At 50.1% G+C, this 20,622-nt stretch overlaps 1 protein-coding gene across 1 annotated transcript in view; it reads left to right on the forward strand.

The window, feature by feature from the left end:
* Window positions 1-20,622, forward strand: part of LOC142907824 (UDP-glucuronosyltransferase 3A1-like) — a 146,006-nt gene that overhangs the window by 30,065 nt on the left and 95,319 nt on the right. Inside the window, exons 4-5 of the mRNA XM_076057641.1 lie at window positions 1,600-2,052; window positions 10,813-10,981. Coding sequence (XP_075913756.1) covers window positions 1,600-2,052; window positions 10,813-10,981 — 622 coding nt within the window. The remainder of the gene's footprint in view (window positions 1-1,599; window positions 2,053-10,812; window positions 10,982-20,622) is intronic.

Consider the following 20,622-nt stretch of genomic DNA (forward strand, 5'->3'; position numbering starts at 1 on the left):
ATGGTATCATAGGCCTTGACCAGGTCAATAAAGCAGAGATGTAGGTCTTGCTGGAATTCCCTACACCTCTGCTGTAGCAGACGGACAGAAAATATGGCATCTGTGCAGGACCGCCCTTTCCTGAAACCGCATTGGGGCTCCACAAGCCTCTCCTCAGCGTGCCTGGCAAGGCGATGTTGAATAATCCTTGCCAGGACCTTTCCCGGCACACTGAAGAGTGAGATGCCCTGTAGTTGTTACAGTCTGTGCGGCCCCCCTTCTTAAAAAGGGGGACCACCAGGGCATCCTTCCAATCCTGCGGAACACAGACATCCACAGACACACACACACACACACTCAAAGAGACACACAGACACACACAGATTTACACATACATACAGACACACACAGACACACAGACACAGATATACACACACACACAGACACACACAGACTTACACAAACATACAGACGCACACATACACACACAGAGCCACACACACAGACATACACAGACTTACACACACTCAGAGACACACACAGACACACATAGACTTACAGACACCCACAGACACACACAGAGACACACACACAGACACACATAGACTTACACATACATACAGACACACAAATACACTCACACAGAGACACACACACACAGACACACACAGACATACACACACTCAGAGACACACACAGACACACACAGACTTACACATACACACACAGAGACACACACATACACACACAGAGACACACACACAGTCTTACGCAAACATACAGACACAACACATACACACACACAGAGACACACACAGACACACACAGACACACACACTCAGAGACACACAGACACACAGATACACATAGACTTACACATACATACAGACACACACAGACACACAGACACAGAGACACAAACATACAGACACACACAGACTTACACAAACATACAGACACATACATACACACACAGAGCCACACACACAGACATACACAGACTTACACACACTCAGAGACACACACAGACACACATAGACTTACAGACACACACAGAGACACACACACACAGACACACATAGACTTACACATACATACAGACACACAAATACACTCACACAGAGAAACACACACAGACAAACACAGACTTACACAAACATACAGACACAACACAGACACAGAGACACACACAGACACACAGACACAGATACACACACACAGACACACACAGACTTACACAAACATACAGACACAACACAGACACAGACACAGAGACACACACAGACACACACAGACACACACACACAGACACACACAGACACACAGACACACATAGACTTACACATACATACAGACACACACAGACACACAGACACAGAGACACAAACATACAGACACAACACAGACACAGAGACACACACACAGATACACATAGACTTACACATACATACAGACACACAAATACACTCACACAGAGACACACACACACAGACACACACAGACTTACACAAACATACAGACACAACACAGACACACACACAGTCAACTTTCACCCCACCAGCACCAACGCACAACCGCCACCCCTCCCTCCCTCCCTCTGTCCGTCGCGCGCCGTCGCAGGAACCACGTGGCCGGCTTCCGTGCCTTCTATGGTCACATGGCGCGCCAGTGTGACGTCATCCTCTCCGACGCGGCGGCCATGGCGGCCATGGCTCTCGTGCGCCCCCACGTGGCCGTGCTGGACGCCTTCAACCCGTGCTCGTTTGTGCTGGCGCGGGCCCTCGGCGCACGCTCCGTGGCCGTGCAGCCGGACGGCTTCCCGCGGCGGGGCCAGCCGCCCGGCTTGCCCGACGCTCCGGGCGATGACCCTGGGGAAGGAGGAGGAGGAGGAGATGGCGGTGGAGGACGGGCTGGCGGGATCGTCGACGAACTGAGAGACGACGCCACGGACGGTGGCGGTGGCGAGGGTGGCGGTGGCGAGGGTGGTGGTGAGGGTGGTGGTGAGAGTGGTGGTGAGGGTGGTGGTGAGGGTGGAGGCTACCAGATGGAGCAGTTCGACGCGGTCATACGGAAGTACGCGCGCGCAGATGATGAATTGACTGAGCACACAGGGACCCATAGACTCATCACTCACACAGAGACCCATAGACTCATCACTCACACACAGAGACCCATAGACTCATCACTCACACAGAGTCACATAGACTCATCACTCACACACAGAGACCCATAGACTCATCACTCACACAGAGACCCATAGACTCATCACTCACACAGAGAGCCATAGACTCATCACTCACACACAGAGACCCATAGACTCATCACCACCCAGAGAGGCATAGACTCATCACTCACACAGAGACCCATAGACTCATCACCACACAGAGACCCATAGACTCATCACCACACAGAGACCCATAGACTCATCACCACCCAGAGAGGCATAGACTCATCACTCACACAGAGACCCATAGACTCATCACCACACAGAGACCCATAGACTCATCACCACCCAGAGAGGCATAGACTCATCACTCACACAGAGACCCATAGACTCCCCACCACACAGAGACCCATAGACTCATCATCACACAGAGACCCATAGACTCATCACCACACAGAGACCCATAGACTCATCACCACACAGAGACCCATAGACTCATCACTCACACAGAGATCCATAGACTCATCACCACATAGAGACCCATAGACTCATCACCACACAGAGACCCATAGACTCATCACTAACACAGACACCCATAGACTCATCACCACACAGAGAGCCATGGACTCATCACCACACAGAGACCCATAGAGTCATCAACACACAGAGACCCATAGACTCATCACTCACACAGAGACCCATAGAGTCATCACCAGACAGAGACCCATAGACTCATCACTCACACAGAGACCCATAGAATCATCACCACACATAGACCCATAGACTCATCACCACACAGAGACCCATAGAGTCATCACTCACACAGAGTCACATAGACTCATCACTCACACACAGAGACCCATAGACTCATCACTCACACAGAGACCCATAGACTCATCACTCACACAGAGACCCATAGACTCATCACTCACACAGAGACCATGAGACTCATCACTCACACAGAGACCCATAGACTCATCACTCACACAGAGATCCATAGACTCATCACCACACAGAGACTCATAGACTCATCACTCACACAGAGACCCATAGACTCATCATCACGCAGAAACCCAAAGACTCATCACCACACAGAGAGCCATAGACTCATCACTCACACAGAGACACATAGACTCATCACTCACACAGAGACCCATAGACTCATCACCACACAGAGACTCATAGACTCATCACTCACACAGAGATCCATAGACTCATCATCACGCAGAAACCCAAAGACTCATCACCACACAGAGAGCCATAGACTCATCACTCACACAGAGACCCATAGACTCATCACCACCCCGAGAGGCATAGACTCATCACTCACATAGAGACCCATAGACTCATCACCACACAGAGACCCATAGAGTCATCACCAGACAGAGACCCATAGACTCATCACTCACACACAGAGACCCATAGACTCATCACTCACACAGAGACCCATAGACTCATCACTCACACAGAGAGCCATAGACTCATCACTCACACAGAGAGCCATAGACTCATCACTCACGCAGAGACCCATAGACTCATCACCACATAGAGACCCATAGACTCATCATTCACACAGAGACCCAGAGACTCATCACTCACACAGAGACCCATAGACTCATCACTCACACAGGGACCCAGAGACTCATCACTCACACAGAGACCAATAGACTCATCACTCACACAGAGACACATAGACTCATCACTCACACAGAGAGCCATAGACTCATCACTCACACAGAGACCCATAGACTCATCACTACATAGAGACCCATAGACTCATCACCACACATAGACCCATAGACTCATCACTCACACAGAGACCCATAGACTCATCACTCACACAGAGTCACATAGACTCATCACTCACACAGAGACCCATAGACTCATCACTCACACAGAGACCCATAGACTCATGACTCACACAGGGACCCAGAGACTCATCACTCACACAGAGACCCATAGACTCACCACTCACACAGAGAGCCATAGACTCATCACTCACACAGAGACCCATAGACTCATCACTCACACAGAGACCATGAGACTCATCACTAACACAGAGACGCATAGACTCATCACTCACACAGAGACCATGAGACTCATCACTCACACAGAGAGCCATAGACTCATCACTCACACAGAGACCCATAGACTCATCACTCACACACAGAGACCCATAGACTCATCACTCACACAGAGACCCATAGACTCATCACTCACACAGAGACCCATAGAGTCATCACCAGACAGAGACCCATAGACTCATCACTCACACAGAGACCCATAGACTCATCACTCACACAGAGACCCGTAGACTCATCACTCACACAGAGAGCCATAGACTCATCACTCACACAGAGACCCATAGACTCATCACTCACACAGAGAGCCATAGACTCATCACTCACACAGAGACCCATAGACTCATCACTCACACAGGGACCCAGAGACTCATCACTCACACAGAGACCAATAGACTCATCACTCACACAGAGACACATAGACTCATCACTCACACAGAGAGCCATAGACTCATCACTCACACAGAGAGCCATAGACTCATCACTCACACAGAGACCCATAGACTCATCACTCACACAGAGACACATAGACTCATCACCAGACAGAGACCCATAGACTCATCACTCACACAGAGACACATAGACTCATCACTCACACAGAGACACATAGACTCATCACCACACAGAGATCCATAGACTCATCACTCACACAGAGACCCATAGACTCATCACTCACACAAGGACCCAGAGACTCATCACTCACACAGAGACCCATAGACTCATCACTCACACAGAGACCCATAGACTCATCACCACACAGAGACCCGTAGACTCATCACCACACAGAGACCCATAGAGTCATCACCACACAGAGACCCATAGACTCATCACTACATAGAGACCCATAGACTCATCACTCACACAGAGACCCATAGACTCATCACCAGACAGAGACCCATAGACTCATCACTCACACGGGGACCCATAGACTCAACACCACACAGAGACCCATAGACTAGTCATTCACATAGAGACCGAGAGACTCATCACCACACAGAGACCCATAGACTCACCACTCACACAGAGACCCATAGACTCATCACTCACACAGAGACCCAGAGACTCATCACTCACATAGAGACCCATAGACTCATCACCAGACAGAGACCCATAGACTCATCACTCACACAGAGACCCAGAGACTCATCACTCACACAGAGACCCATAGACTCATCACCACACAGAGACCCATAGACTCATCACTCACACAGAGACCCATAGACTCATCACTCACACAGAGACCCATAGACTCATCACTCACACAGAGACCCAGAGACTCATCACTCACAGAGAGACCCATAGACTCATCACTCACACAGAGACCCAGAGACTCATCACTCACACAGAGACCCATAGACTCATGACTCACACAGGGACCCAGAGACTCATCACTCACACAGAGACCCATAGACTCATCACTCACACAGAGACCCATAGACTCATCACTCACACAGAGACCCAGAGACTCATCACTCACATAGAGACCCATAGACTCATCACCAGACAGAGACCCATAGACTCATCACTCACACAGAGACCCAGAGACTCATCACTCACACAGAGACCCATAGACTCATCACCACACAGAGACCCATAGACTCATCACTCACACAGAGACCCATAGACTCATCACTCACACAGAGACCCATAGACTCATCACTCACACAGAGACCCAGAGACTCATCACTCACAGAGAGACCCATAGACTCATCACTCACACAGAGACCCAGAGACTCATCACTCACACAGAGACCCATAGACTCATGACTCACACAGGGACCCAGAGACTCATCACTCACACAGAGACCCATAGACTCATCACTCACACAGAGACCCATAGACTCACCACTCACACAGACACCCATAGACTCATCACCACACAGAGAGCCATGGACTCATCACCACACAGAGAGCCATAGACTCATCACTCACACAGAGACCCATAGACTCATCACCACACAGAGACCCATAGACTCATCACCAGACAGAGAGCCATAAACTCATCACCACACAGAGAGCCATAGACTCACCACCACACAGAGCCATAAACTCATCACCACACAGAGACCCATAGACTCATCACCACACAGAGACCCATAGACTCATCACCACACAGAGACCCATAGACTCATCACCACACAGAGACCCATAGACTCATCACCACACAGAGACCCATAGAATCATCACCACATAGAGACACATAGACTCATCACCACACAGAGATCCATAGACTCATCACTCACACAGAGGCCCATAGACTCATCACCACACAGAGACCCATAGACTCATCACCACATAGAGACCCAGAGACTCATCACCACACAGAGACCCATAGACTCATCACTCACACAGAGATCCATAGACTCATCACGATACCTAGAGGGCATGGGTGCCTTGCCCCGACCTTGTGGGAGCTGTCCACCCAACCTGAGATGTGGTTCTTAGTATTCACAGAGTGACACACAGACTCACTCACTCAGACTCACTCAGACTCACTCAGACTCACACAGACTCACTCAGACTCACTCACACAAACTCACTCAGACTCACTCAGACTCACTCACTCACATAGACTCACACAGACTCACTCACTCAGACTCACTTACTCAGACACAGTCAGACTCACTCACACTCAGACTCACTCAGACACACTCACACAGACTCACACAGACTCACTCACACAGACTCACTCAGACATACTCACACAGACTCACTCAGACTCACTCACACAGACTCACTGACACACACTCACACAGACTCACTCACACACACTCACACACACTCACACAGACTCACTCAGACACACTCACACAGACACAGACTCACTCAGACTCACTCAGACTCACTCACTCAGACTCACTCAGACTCACACAGACTCACTCAGACTCACTCACTCACACAGACTCACGCAGACTCACTCACACACACTCGCACACACTCACACAGACTCACTCAGACACACTCACACAGACACACACAGTCTCACTCAGACACACTCACACAGACTCACTCACTCACACAGACTCACTCACATAGACTCACTCAGACATGCTCATACTCACTCACTCAGACTCACTCACACACACTCACACACACTCACACAGACTCACTCAGACACACTCACACAGACACACAGTCTCACTCAGACTCACTCACACAGACTCACTCACTCACACAGACTCACTCACATAGTCTCACTCAGACATGCTCAGACTCACTCACTCAGACTCACTCACACACACTCACACATACTCAAACAGACTCACTCACTCAGACTCACTTACTCAGACACAGTCAGACTCACTCACACTCAGACTCACTCAGACACACTCACACAGACACAGACTCACTCAGACTCACTCACACAGACTCACTCCCTCACACAGACTCACTCACTCAGACTCACTCAGACTCACTCAGACTCACTCACTCACACAGACTCACGCAGACTCACTCACACACACTCACACAGACTCACTCACACAGACACACACAGTCTCACTCAGACTCACTCAGACTCACTCACACAGACTCACTCAGACACACTCACACAGACACACACAGTCTCACTCAGACTCACTCACACAGACTCACTCACTCACACAGACTCGCTCACATAGACTCGCTCAGACATGCTCAGACTCACTCACTCAGACTCACTCACACACACTCACACATACTCAAACAGACTCACTCACTCAGACTCACTTACTCAGACACAGTCAGACTCACTCACACTCAGACTCACTCAGACACACTCACACAGACTCACACAGACTCACTCACACAGTCTCACTCACACAGACTCACTCACTCACACAGACTCACTCAGACATACTCACACAGACTCACTCAGACTCACTCACTCAGACACACTCACACAGACACACACAGACTCACTCAGACTCACTCACACAGACTCACTCACTCACACAGACTCACTCACATAGACTCGCTCAGAATCACACAGACTCACTCACTCAGACTCACTCACTCAGATTCACTCACACAGACTCACTCACTCACACAGACTCACTCAGACATACTCACACAGACTCACTCAGACTCACTCACTCAGACACACTCACACAGACACACACAGACTCACTCAGACTCACTCACACAGACTCACTCACTCACACAGACTCACTCAGACATACTCACACAGACTCACTCAGACTCACTCACTCAGACACACTCACACAGACACACACAGACTCACTCAGACTCACTCACACAGACTCACTCACTCACACAGACTCACTCACATAGACTCACTCAGACATGCTCAGACTCACTCACTCAGACTCACTCACACACACTCACACATACTCAAACAGACTCACTCACTCAGACTCACTTACTCAGACACACTCACACACACTCACACAGACTCACTCAGACACACTCACACAGACACAGACTCACTCAGACTCACTCACACAGACTCACTCCCTCACACAGACTCACTCACTCAGACTCACTCAGACTCACTCAGACTCACTCACACATACTCACACAGACTCACTCAGACACACTCACACAGACACACACAGACTCACTCAGACTCACTCACACAGACTCACTCACTCACACAGTCTCACTCACATAGACTCACTCAGACATGCTCAGACTCACTCACTCAGACTCACTCACACACACTCACACATACTCAAACAGACTCACTCACTCAGACTCACTTACTCAGACACAGTCAGACTCACTCACACTCAGACTCACTCAGACACACTCACACAGACTCACACAGACTCACTCACACAGACTCACTCACTCACACAGACTCACTCAGACATACTCACACAGACTCACTCAGACTCACTCACTCAGACTCACTCACTCAGACACACTCACAGAAACACACACAGACTCACTCAGACTCACTCACACAGACTCACTCACATAGACTCGCTCAGACTCACACAGACTCACTCAGACTCACTCACACAGACTCACTCACTCACACAGACTCACTCAGACATACTCACACAGACTCACTCAGACTCACTCACTCAGACACACTCACACAGACACACACAGACTCACTCAGACTCACTCACACAGACTCACTCACTCACACTCACACAGACTCACTCACTCACACAGACTCACTCACATAGACTCGCTCAGACTCACACAGACTCACTCACACACACTCACACACACTCACACAGACTCACTCAGACTCACTCACACAGACTCACTCACTCACACAGACTCACTCACACACGCTCACACACACTCACACAGACTCACTCAGACACACTCACACAGACACACTCAGACTCACTCACACAGACTCACTCACACACACTCACACACACTCACACAGACTCACTCAGACACACTCACACAGACACAGACTCACTCAGACTCACTCACACAGACTCACTCAGACTCACTCACTCACACAGACTCACGCAGACTCACTCACACACACTCACACAGACACACACAGACTCACTCAGACTCACTCACACAGACTCACTCACTCACACAGACTCACTCACACACGCTCACACACACTCACACAGACTCACTCAGACACACTCACACAGACACACTCAGACTCACTCACACAGACTCACTCACACACACTCACACACACTCACACAGACTCACTCAGACACACTCACACAGACACAGACTCACTCAGACTCACTCACACAGACTCACTCAGACTCACTCACTCACACAGACTCACGCAGACTCACTCACACACACTCACACACACTCACACAGACTCACTCAGACTCACTCACACAGACTCACTCACTCACACAGACTCACTCACACACGCTCACACACACTCACACAGACTCACTCAGACACACTCACACAGACACACTCAGACTCACTCACACAGACTCACTCACACACACTCACACACACTCACACAGACTCACTCAGACACACTCACACAGACACAGACTCACTCAGACTCACTCACACAGACTCACTCACTCACACAGACTTACTCACTCAGACTCACTCACTCACACAGACTCACTCACTCAGACTCACTCAGACTCACTCACTCACACAGACTCACGCAGACTCACTCACACACACTCACATAGACACACACAGTCTCACTCAGACTCACTCACACAGACTCACTCACTCACACAGACTCACTCACATAGACTCACTCAGACATGCTCATACTCACTCACTCAGACTCACTCACACACACTCACACATACTCAAACAGACTCACTCACTCAGACGCACTTACTCAGACACACTCAGACTTACTCACACTCAGACACACTCAGACACACTCACACACACAGACTCACTCAGACTTACTCACTCAGACTCACTCATTCACACACACAGACTCACTCAGACTCACTCAGACTGACTCACACACAGCCTCACACACACAGACTCACTCAGACTCACACACACATACTCACTCACTCACACAGCCTCACACACACACACAGACACACACACCCATACTCACGCACTCACACACAGCCTCACACACACAGACTCACTCACACACACTCACACACAGCCTCACACACACAGTGTGTCTCTCTGTCTGTGGTTCTTTCCCAGACACCTTGGAGGCGTGGGTGGCCAGGTCCCGACCCTGTGGGAGCTGTCCACCCAGCCTGAGATGTGGTTCTTCAACGTCGACTTCGCCCTCGAGTCTGCCCGGCCTCTCCCTCCCTACGCCATCTGTGTGGGCGGCCTCCTGGCCAGGCCACCGCAGCCTCTGCCCCCGGTGAGCGAGGGATGTTGACTACCTCGCCCGGTACGCGGGAGGTCGTGGGTTCGTCCCGGACTCTGGAAGATGTTGACTACCTCACCCGGTACACTGGAAGTCATGGGTTCGATCTCGGACTCTGTGAGATGTTGACTACCTCGCCCGGTACATGCGAGGTCCTGGGGTCGATCTCGAACTCCGGAAGATGTTGACTACCTCTCCCGGTACGCGGGAGGTCGTGGGTTCGTCACGGACTCTGTGAGATGTTGACTACCTCACCCGGTACACGGGAAGTCGTGGGTTCGTCCCGGACTCTGGGTAGATGTTGACTACCTCACTCGGTACATAGGAAGTCGTGTGTTCGATCTCGGACTCTGGGTAGATGTTGACTGCCTCACCCAGTACGCGGGAGGTCGTGGGTTCGATCAGTGATGCTAGAACATGTTGACTCATTCGCCCGGTACGCGGCAGGTCGCGGGTTTTATCCGGGACTCTGGAAAACGTTGACTACCTCTCCCGCTATGCAGGAAGTCGTGGGTTCGTCCCGGACTCTGGAAAATGTTGACTACCTCACCCGGTACGCGGCAGGTCGCGGGTTTTATCCGGGACTCTGGGAAGATGTTGACTACCTCACCCGGTACGCAGGAAGTCGTGAGTTCGTCCTGGACTCTGGGAGATGTTGACTACCTCTCCCCGGTACGCAGGAAGTCGTGAGTTCGTCCCGGACTCTGGGAGATGTTGACTACCTCTCCCCGGTACACTGGAGGTCGTGGGTTCGATCACTTACGCTAGAACATGTTGACTCATTCGCCCGGTATGCGGCAGGTCGCGGGTTTTTTCCGGGACTCTGGAAGATGTTGACTACCTCACCCGGTATGCCGGAGGTCGTGGGGTCGATCTCGGACTCTGGAAGATGTTGACTACCTCACCCGTTACACGGGAGGTCGTGGGTTCGATCTCAAACTCTGGAAGATGTTGACTACCTCACCCGGTACACGGGAGGTCGTGGGTTCGATCTCAAACTCTGGAAGATGTTGACTACCTCACCCGGTATGCGGGAGGTCGTGGGTTCGATCTCGGACTCTGGAAGATGTTGACTACCTCACTCGGTACGCGGGAGATCGTGGGTTCGATCTCGGACTCTGGGTAGATGTTGACTACCTCACCCGGTACGCGGCAGGTCGCGGGTTTTATCCGGGACTCTGAAAGATGTTGACTACCTCACCCGGTACGCAGGAAGTCGTGAGTTCGTCCCGGACTCTGGGAGATGTTGACTACCTCTCCCCGGTACACTGGAGGTCGTGGGTTCGATCACTTACGCTAGAACATGTTGACTCATTCGCCCGGTATGCGGCAGGTCGCGGGTTTTTTCCGGGACTCTGGAAGATGTTGACTACCTCACCCGGTATGCCGGAGGTCGTGGGTTCGATCTAGAACTCTGGGTAGATGTTGACTACCTCACACGGTACGTGGGAGGCCATGGGTTCTATCTCAAACTCTGGAAGATGTTGACTACCTCACCCGGTACACGGGAGGTCGTGGGTTCGATGTCGAACTCTGGGAGATGTTGACGTTGACTACCTCACTCGGTACGTAGGAAGTCGTGGGTTCGATCTTGGACTCTGGGTAGATGTTGACTACCTCGCCCGGTACGCGGCAGGTCGCGGGTTTTATCCGGGACTCTGTGAGATGTTGACTCCCTCACACGGTACGCGGGAGGCCGTGGGTTCGATCCTGGCCTCGGGAAGACGTTGACTACATCTCCCGTACGCGGGAGGTCGCGGGTTTTATCCGGGGATCTGGAAGATATTGACTACCTCTCCCGGTAAGCGGGAGGTCGTGGGTTCGATCTTGGACTCTGGAAGATGTTGACTACCTCTCCTGGTATGCGGGAGGTCGTGGGTTCGATCTCGGACTCTGGGTAGATGTTGACTACCTCTCCCGGTACGCGGGAGGTTGTGCGTTCGATCTCGAACTCTGGGTAGATGTTTGACTACCTCGCCCGGTACGCGGGAGGTCGTGGGTTCTATCACTGACGCTAAAACATGTTGACTACCTCGCCCGGTATGCGCCAGGTCGCAGGATCGATGCCAGACTCTGGGAGATGTTGACTACCTCACCCAGTACGCGGGAGGTCGTGGGTTCGATCTCGAACTCTGGGTAGATGTTGACTACCTCACCCGGTACACGGGAGGTCGTGGGTTCGATCCTGGCCTTGGGAAGATGTTGACTACCTCACCCGGTATGCAGGAAGTCGTGGGTTCGTCCCCGACTCTGGGTAGATGTTGACTACCTCACCCGGTACGCGGGAGGTCGTGGGTTCAATCACTGATGCAAGAACATGTTGACTCATTCGCCCGGTACGCGGCAGGTTGCGGGTTCGATCATGGACTCTGGAGGACGTTGATTACCTCACCCGGTACGCGGGAGGCCGTGGGTTCGATCTCGGACTCTGGGTAGATGTTGACTACCTCACCCAGTACGCGGGAGGTCGTGGGGTCGATCTCGAACTCTGGAAGATATTGACTACCTCTCTCGGTACGCGGGAGGTCGTGGGGTCGATCTCGAACTCTGGAAGATATTGACTACCTCTCTCGGTACGCGGGAGGTCGTGGGTTCGTCCCACACTCTGGAAGATGTTGACTACCTCTCCTGGTACGCGGGAGGTCGTGGGTTCGTCACGGACTCTGGAAGATGTTGACTACCTCACCTGGTACACGGGAGGTCGTGGGTTCGTCACGGACTCTGGAAGACGTTGACTACCTCGCCCGGTACGCGGGAGGTCGCGGGTTCGATCTCGGACTCTGGAAGATGTTGACTACCTCACCCGGTACGTGGGAGATCGTGGGTTCGATCTCGGACTCTGGAAGATGTTGACTACCTCACCCGGTACACGGCAGGTCGTGGGTTCGATCTAGAACTCTGGGTAGATGTTGACTACCTCACCCAGTACACGGGAGGTCGTGGGTTCGATCTCGAACTCTGGGAGATGTTGACTACCTCACGCGGTACGCGGGAGGTCGTGGGTTCGATCTCGGAATCTGGAAGATGTTGACTACCTCACCCGGTATGCGGGAGGCCGTGGGTTCGATCTTGGATTCTGGGTAGATGTTGACTACCTCTCCCGGTGCGAGGGAGGCCGTGGGTTCGATCCTGGCCTCGGGAAGACGTTGATTACTTTATCCAGTATGCGAGAGGTCGTTGGTTCGATCTCGGACTCTGGAAGATGTTGACTACCTCACCCGGTACGCAGGAGGCCGTGGGTTCGATCCTGGCCTCGGGAAGACGTTGACTACGTCGCCCGTGACGTGGGAGGCTGGCGAGTTCGATCCCAGACACCGACGATGCCTGTAAGGGCACGGTGGTGGCTAGGGATGTTATCGACCTCACCCGGTATGCGGGATGATGTAGGTTCGATCCCAGATCCCCCCGAGATATGAAATCCCTCACTTGGTATGGAAGAGGTCGTGGGTTCGATCGGGCACCCTGACAATGCCTCCTGCTGCTGTTTATTTGGAGTCTGCGTGTCTCTCTCTCTCCGTGGTGGTCACTGCGCTGATTTTGTCTCCACATTTCCATTCAACGTCTCTACCCGTCTAGAGCATTTGGCTGCTGATATAAATTTCCTCACGGTGATGATAACGATGGTGGAGCTACACAGCAGCTTAGTGGGGCCTTGCACCTGATGACATAAATGTAGTTTTGTTTTAGTATGGGTCTCGATGGGTGTGGGTCTCTGGCTCTCCGTGAGTCTCTGTGGGTCTCTATGAGTGTGGGTCCCCGTGGGTCTCTATGAGTATGGGTCTCTGTGGATCTCTATGAGAATTGGTCCCCGTGGGTCTCTATGAGTATGGGTCTCTGTGGGTGTTTATGAGTATGGGTCTCTGTGGGTCTCTATGAGTATGGGTCTCTGTCGGTCTCTATGAGTATTGGTCTCTGTGGGTCTCTATGAGTATGGGTCTCTGTGGGTCTCTATGAGTATGGGTCTCTGTGGGTCTCTATGAGTATGGGTCTCTGTGGGTATTTATGAGAATGGGTCTCTGTGAGTCTCTATGAGTATGGGTCTCTGTGTGTCTCTATGAGTATGGGTCTCTGTGGGTCTCTATGAGTATGGGTCTCTGTGGGTCTCTATGAGTATGGGTCTCTGTGGGTATTTATGAGAATGGGTCTCTGTGAGTCTCTATGAGTATGGGTATCTGTGTGTCTCTATGAGTATGGGTCTCTGTGGGTCTCTATAAGTATGGGTCTCTGTGGGTCTCTATGAGTATGGGTCTCTGTCGGTCTCTATGAGTATTGGTCTCTGTGGGTCTCTATTAGTATGGGTCTCTGTGGGTCTCTATGAGTATGGGTCTATGTGGATCTCTATGAATATTGGTCTCTGTGGGTCTCTATGAGTATGGGTCTCTGTAGGTCTCTATGAGTATGGGTCTCTATGGGTATTTATGAGTATGGAGATCTGTGGGTCTCTATGAGTATGGGTCTCTGTGGGTCTCTATGAGTATGGGTCTCTGTGGGTATCTATGAGTATGGGTCTCTCCAGGTCTCTATGAGTATGGGTCTATGTGGATCTCTATGAATATTGGTCTCTGTGGGTCTCTATGAGTATGGGTCTCTGTGGGTCTCTATGAGTATGGGTCTCTGTGGGTCTCTATGAGTATGGGTCTCTGTGGGTATTTATGAGAATGGGTCTCTGTGGGTCTCTATGAGTATGGTCTCTGTGGGTATTTATGAGAATGGGTCTCTGTGAGTCTCTATGAGTATGGGTCTCTGTGTGTCTCTATGAGTATGGGTCTCTGTGGGTCTCTATGAGTATGGGTCTCTGTGGGTATCTATGAGTATGGGTCTCTCCAGGTCTCTATGAGTATGGGTCTATGTGCATCTCTATGAATATTGGTCTCTGTGGGTCTCTATGAGTATGGGTCTCTGTGGGTCTCTATGAGTATGGGTCTCTGTGGGTCTCTATGAGTATGGGTCTCTGTGGGTATTTATGAGAATGGGTCTCTGTGAGTCTCTATGAGTATGGGTCTCTGTGGGTCTCTATGTGTATGGGTCTCTGTGGGTCTCTATGAGTATGGGTCTCTGTGAGTCTCTATGTGTATGGGTCTCTGTGGATCTCTATGAGTATTGGTCTCTGTGGGTCTCTATGTGTATGGGTCTCTGCGGGTCTCTATGAGTATGGGTCTCTGTGAGTCTCTATGAGTATGGGTCTCTGTGTGTCTCTATGAGTATGGGTCTCTGTGGGTCTCTATGAGTATGGGTCTCTGTGAGTCTCTATGAGTATGGGTCTCTGTGTGTCTCTATGAGTATGGGTCTCTGTGGGTCTCTATGTGTATGAGTCTCTGTGGGTCTCTATGAGTATGGGTCTCTCCAGGTCTCTATGAGTATGGGTCTCTGTGGATCTCTATGAGTATTGGTCTCTGTCGGTCTCTATGAGTATTGGTCTCTGTGTGTCTCTATGAGTATGGGTCTCTGTGGGTCTCTATGAGTATGGGTCTCTGTGGGTCTCTATGAGTATGGGTCTCTGTGGATCTCTATGAGTATTGGTCTCTGTGGGTCTCTATGTGTATGGGTCTCTGTGGGTCTCTATGAGTATGGGTCTCTGTGGGTCTCTATGAGTATGGGTCTCTGTGGGTATTTATGAGAATGGGTCTCTGTGAGTCTCTATGAGTATGGGTCTCTGTGTGTCTCTATGAGTATAGGTCTTTGTGGGTCTCTATGAGAATGGGTCTCTGTGGGTCTCTATGAGTATGGTTCTCTGTGGGTATCTATGAGTATGGGTTTCTGTGAGTCTCTATGTGTATGGGTCTCTGTGGGTATCTATGAGTATGGGTCTCTCCAGGTCTCTATGAGTATGGGTCTATGTGGATCTCTATGAATATTGGTCTCTGTGGGTATTTATGAGTATGGGTCTCTGTGGGTCTCTATGAGTATGGGTCTCTAATGGTCTCTATGAGTATGGGTCTCTGTGGGTCTCTCTGATTAAAGGGATATCTTTGGGTCTCTATGAGTATGGGTCTCTGTGGGTCTCTATGAGTATGGGTCTCTGTGGGTCTCTATGAGTATGGGTCTTCGTCTGTCTCTATGAATATGGGTCGCTGGGAGTCTCTATGAGTATGGGTCTCTATGGGTCTCTATTAGTATGGGGCTCTATGGGTTTCTGCGCGCCTATGGGTCTCTGTGTGATGGTGATGATGAGGAAGTGTCTTACACCTTGTAAAATACAAAGTAATTCCTAGTTATAAAACGCTGGTGCTGCCAATGGCAAGACACTCTCTCTGACTGCTCATTCACTCAGCACCACCACCACCACAACCATCACCACCAGCACCACCGCCACCACCACCTGCACCAGCACCGCCACCACCACCGCCACCACCACCAGCACCACCACCAACACCACCACCGTCAGTAACACCGTCACTAGCACCACTACCACCATCACCACCACCATCACCACCGTCACCACCACCAGCACCACCATCGCCACCACCACCAGCACCACCGTCACCACCACCGCCACCACCACCAGCACCACTACCACCGTGATCACCACCGTCACCACCAGCACCACCACCACCACCCATACCACAGTCAGTAGCACTGTCACTGCCACCATTACCACCGTCACCGTCACCACCGCTGTGTAGGCCCCGGAGTCTGTGCTACCGTGGCTTCGGGCGGGTGTCTCCATGTCCTCTCTATGTGACTCTATGTGTCTCTCTGTCTCTACATGTCTCTCTGTGTCTCTCTGTCTCTACATGTCTCTCTGTGTCTCTCTATGTCTGTCTATGTGTCTCTATGTCTCTCTGTGTCTCTATGTGTCTCTCTGTGTCTCTCTATGTGTCTCTCTATGTCTGTCTATGTGTCTCTATGTCTCTCTGTGTCTCTCTGTGTCTCTATTTGTCTCTATGTGTCTCTATGTGTCTCTCTGTCTCTACATGTCTCTCTGTGTCTCTCTATGTGTCTCTCTATGTCTGTCTATGTGTCTCCATGTCCTCTCTATGTGACTCTCTGTGTCTCTATGTGTCTACATGTCTCTCTGTGTCTACATGTCTCTCTGTGTATCTCTGTGTCTCTCTGTGACTCTCTGTGTCTCGCTGTGTCTCTCTGTGTCTCTATGAGTCTCTCTGTGTCTCGCTGTGTCTCTCTGTGTTTCTATGAGTCTCTCTGTCTCTACATGTCTCTCTATGTGTCTCTCTGTGTCTCGCTGTGTCTCTCTGTGTCTCTATGTGTCTCTATGTGTCTCGCTGTGTCTCTCTGTGTCTCTATGAGTCTCTATGTGTCTCTATGTGTCTCTCTGTGTCTCTATGTGTCTCAATGAGTCTCTATGTGTCTCTATGTGTCTCTCTGTGTCTCTATGAGTCTCTATGAGTCTCTCGATGTCTCTATGTGTCTCTATGTGTCTCTATGTGTCTCTCTGTGTCTCTATGTGTCTCTGTGTCTCTCTGTGTCTCTATGTGTCTCTCTGTGTTTCTATGAGCCTCTCTGTGTCTCTATGTGTCTCTCTGTGTTTCTATGAGTCTCTCTGTGTCTCTATGTGTGTCTATGTGTCTCTATGTGTCTCTCTGTGTCTCTATGAATCTCTCGATGTCTCTATGTGTCTCTATGTGTCTCTCTGTGTCTCTATGTGTCTCTCTGTGTTTTTATGAGTCTCTCTGTGTCTCTATGAGTCTCTCTGTGTCTCTATATGTCTCTATGTGTCTATCTGTGTTTCTATGTGTCTCTATGTGTCTCTATGTGTCTCTCTGTGTCTCTATGTGTCTCTCTATGTGTCTCTCTGTGTCTCTATGAGCCTCTCTATGTCTCTACGTGTCTCTTTGTGTCTCTCTGTTTCTCTGTGTGTCTCTATGTGTCTATCTGTGTCTCTATGTGTCTCTCTATGTGTCTCTCTGTGTCTCTATGTGTCTCTATGTGTTTCTATGTCTTTCTGTGTCTCTACGTGTCTCTCTGTCTCTACATGTCTATCTATGTCTCTCTATGTGTCTCTCTATGTCTGTCTATGTGTCTCTATGTGTCTCTATGTGTCTCTCTATGTGTCTCTCTGTGTCTCTATGAGCCTCTCTATGTCTCTACGTGTCTCTTTGTGTCTCTCTGTTTCTCTGTGTGTCTCTATGTGTCTATCTGTGTCTCTATGTGTCTCTCTATGTGTCTCTCTGTGTCTCTATGTGTCTCTATGTGTTTCTATGTCTCTCTGTGTCTCTACGTGTCTCTCTGTCTCTACCTGTCACTCTGTGTCTCTCTATGTGTCTCTCTATGTCTGTCTATGTGTCTCTATGTGTCTCTCTATGTGTCTCTCTGTGTCTCTATGAGCCTCTCTATGTCTCTACGTGTCTCTTTGTGTCTCTCTGTTTCTCTGTGTGTCTCTATGTGTCTATCTGTGTCTCTATGTGTCTCTCTATGTGTCTCTCTGTGTCTCTATGTGTCTCTATGTGTTTCTATGTCTCTCTGTGTCTCTACGTGTCTCTCTGTCTCTACATGTCTCTCTGTGTCTCTCTATGTGTCTCTCTATGTCTGTCTATGTGTCTCTATGTGTCTCTATGTGTCTCTATGTGTCTTTATGAGTCTCTCTGTGTCTCTATGTGTCTCTCTGTGTCTCTATGTGTCTCTCTGTGTCTCTATGTGTTTCTATCTGTCTCTATGTGTCTCTCTGTGTTTCTATGAGTCTCTCTGTGTCTCTATGTGTCTCTACCTGTCTCTATGTGTCTCGCTGTGTCTCTATGTGTCTCTATGTGTCTCTATGTGTCTCTCTGTGTCTCTATGTGTGTCTATGTGTCTCTCTGTGTCTCTCTGTATCTCTATGTGTCTCTATGTGTCTCTCTGTGTCACTCTGTGTCTCTCTGTGTCTCTATGTGTCTCTATGTGTCTCTATGTGTCTCGCTGTGTCTCTCTGTGTCTCTCTGTGACTCTATGTGTGTCTATGTGTCTCTATGAGTCTCTATGTGTCTCTATGTGTCTTTATGAGTCTCTCTGTGTCTCTCTGTGTCTCTATGTGTCTGTCTATGTGTCTCTCTGTGTCTCTATGTGTCTCTATGTGTCTTTATGAGTCTCTATGTGTCTTTATGTGTCTCTCTGTGTCTCTCTGTGTCTCTATGTGTCTCTATGTGTCTCTCTGGGCTATGAGTCTCTCTGTGTCTCTATGTGATTTTATGTGTCTCTATGTGTCTCTATGTGTCTCTCTGTGTCTCTATGTGTCTCTCTGTGTCTCTCTTTGTCTCGCTGTGTCTCTATTTGTCTCTATGTGTCTCTGTGTCTCTCTGTGTCTCGCTGTGTCTCTCTGTGTCTCTATGAGTCTCTCTGTGTCTCGCTGTGTCTCTCTGTGTCTCTATGTGTCTCTATGTGTCTCTCTGTGTTTCTATGAGTCTCTCTGTGTCTCTATGAGTCTCTCTGTGTCTCTATGTGTCTCTATGTGTCTCTATGTGTCTTTATGAGTCTCTCTGTGTCTCTGTGTGTCTCTATGTGTCTCTATGTGTCTTTATGAGTCTCTCTGTGTCTCTCTGTGTCTCTATGTGTCTCTATGTGTCTCTATGTGTCTCTCTGTGTTTCTATGAGTCTCTCTGTGTCTCTATGAGTCTCTATGTGTCTCTATGTGTGTCTATGTGTCTCTGTGTGTCTCTATGTGTCTCTCTGTTTCTCTATGTGTCTCTCTGTGTCTCTATGTG

This window comes from Petromyzon marinus, chromosome 83, assembly GCF_048934315.1.
Source record: "Petromyzon marinus isolate PM22_M1 ecotype Great Lakes invasive population chromosome 83, UKy_Petmar_22M1.pri1.0, whole genome shotgun sequence".
NCBI classification, from domain to species: Eukaryota; Metazoa; Chordata; class Hyperoartia; order Petromyzontiformes; family Petromyzontidae; genus Petromyzon; species Petromyzon marinus.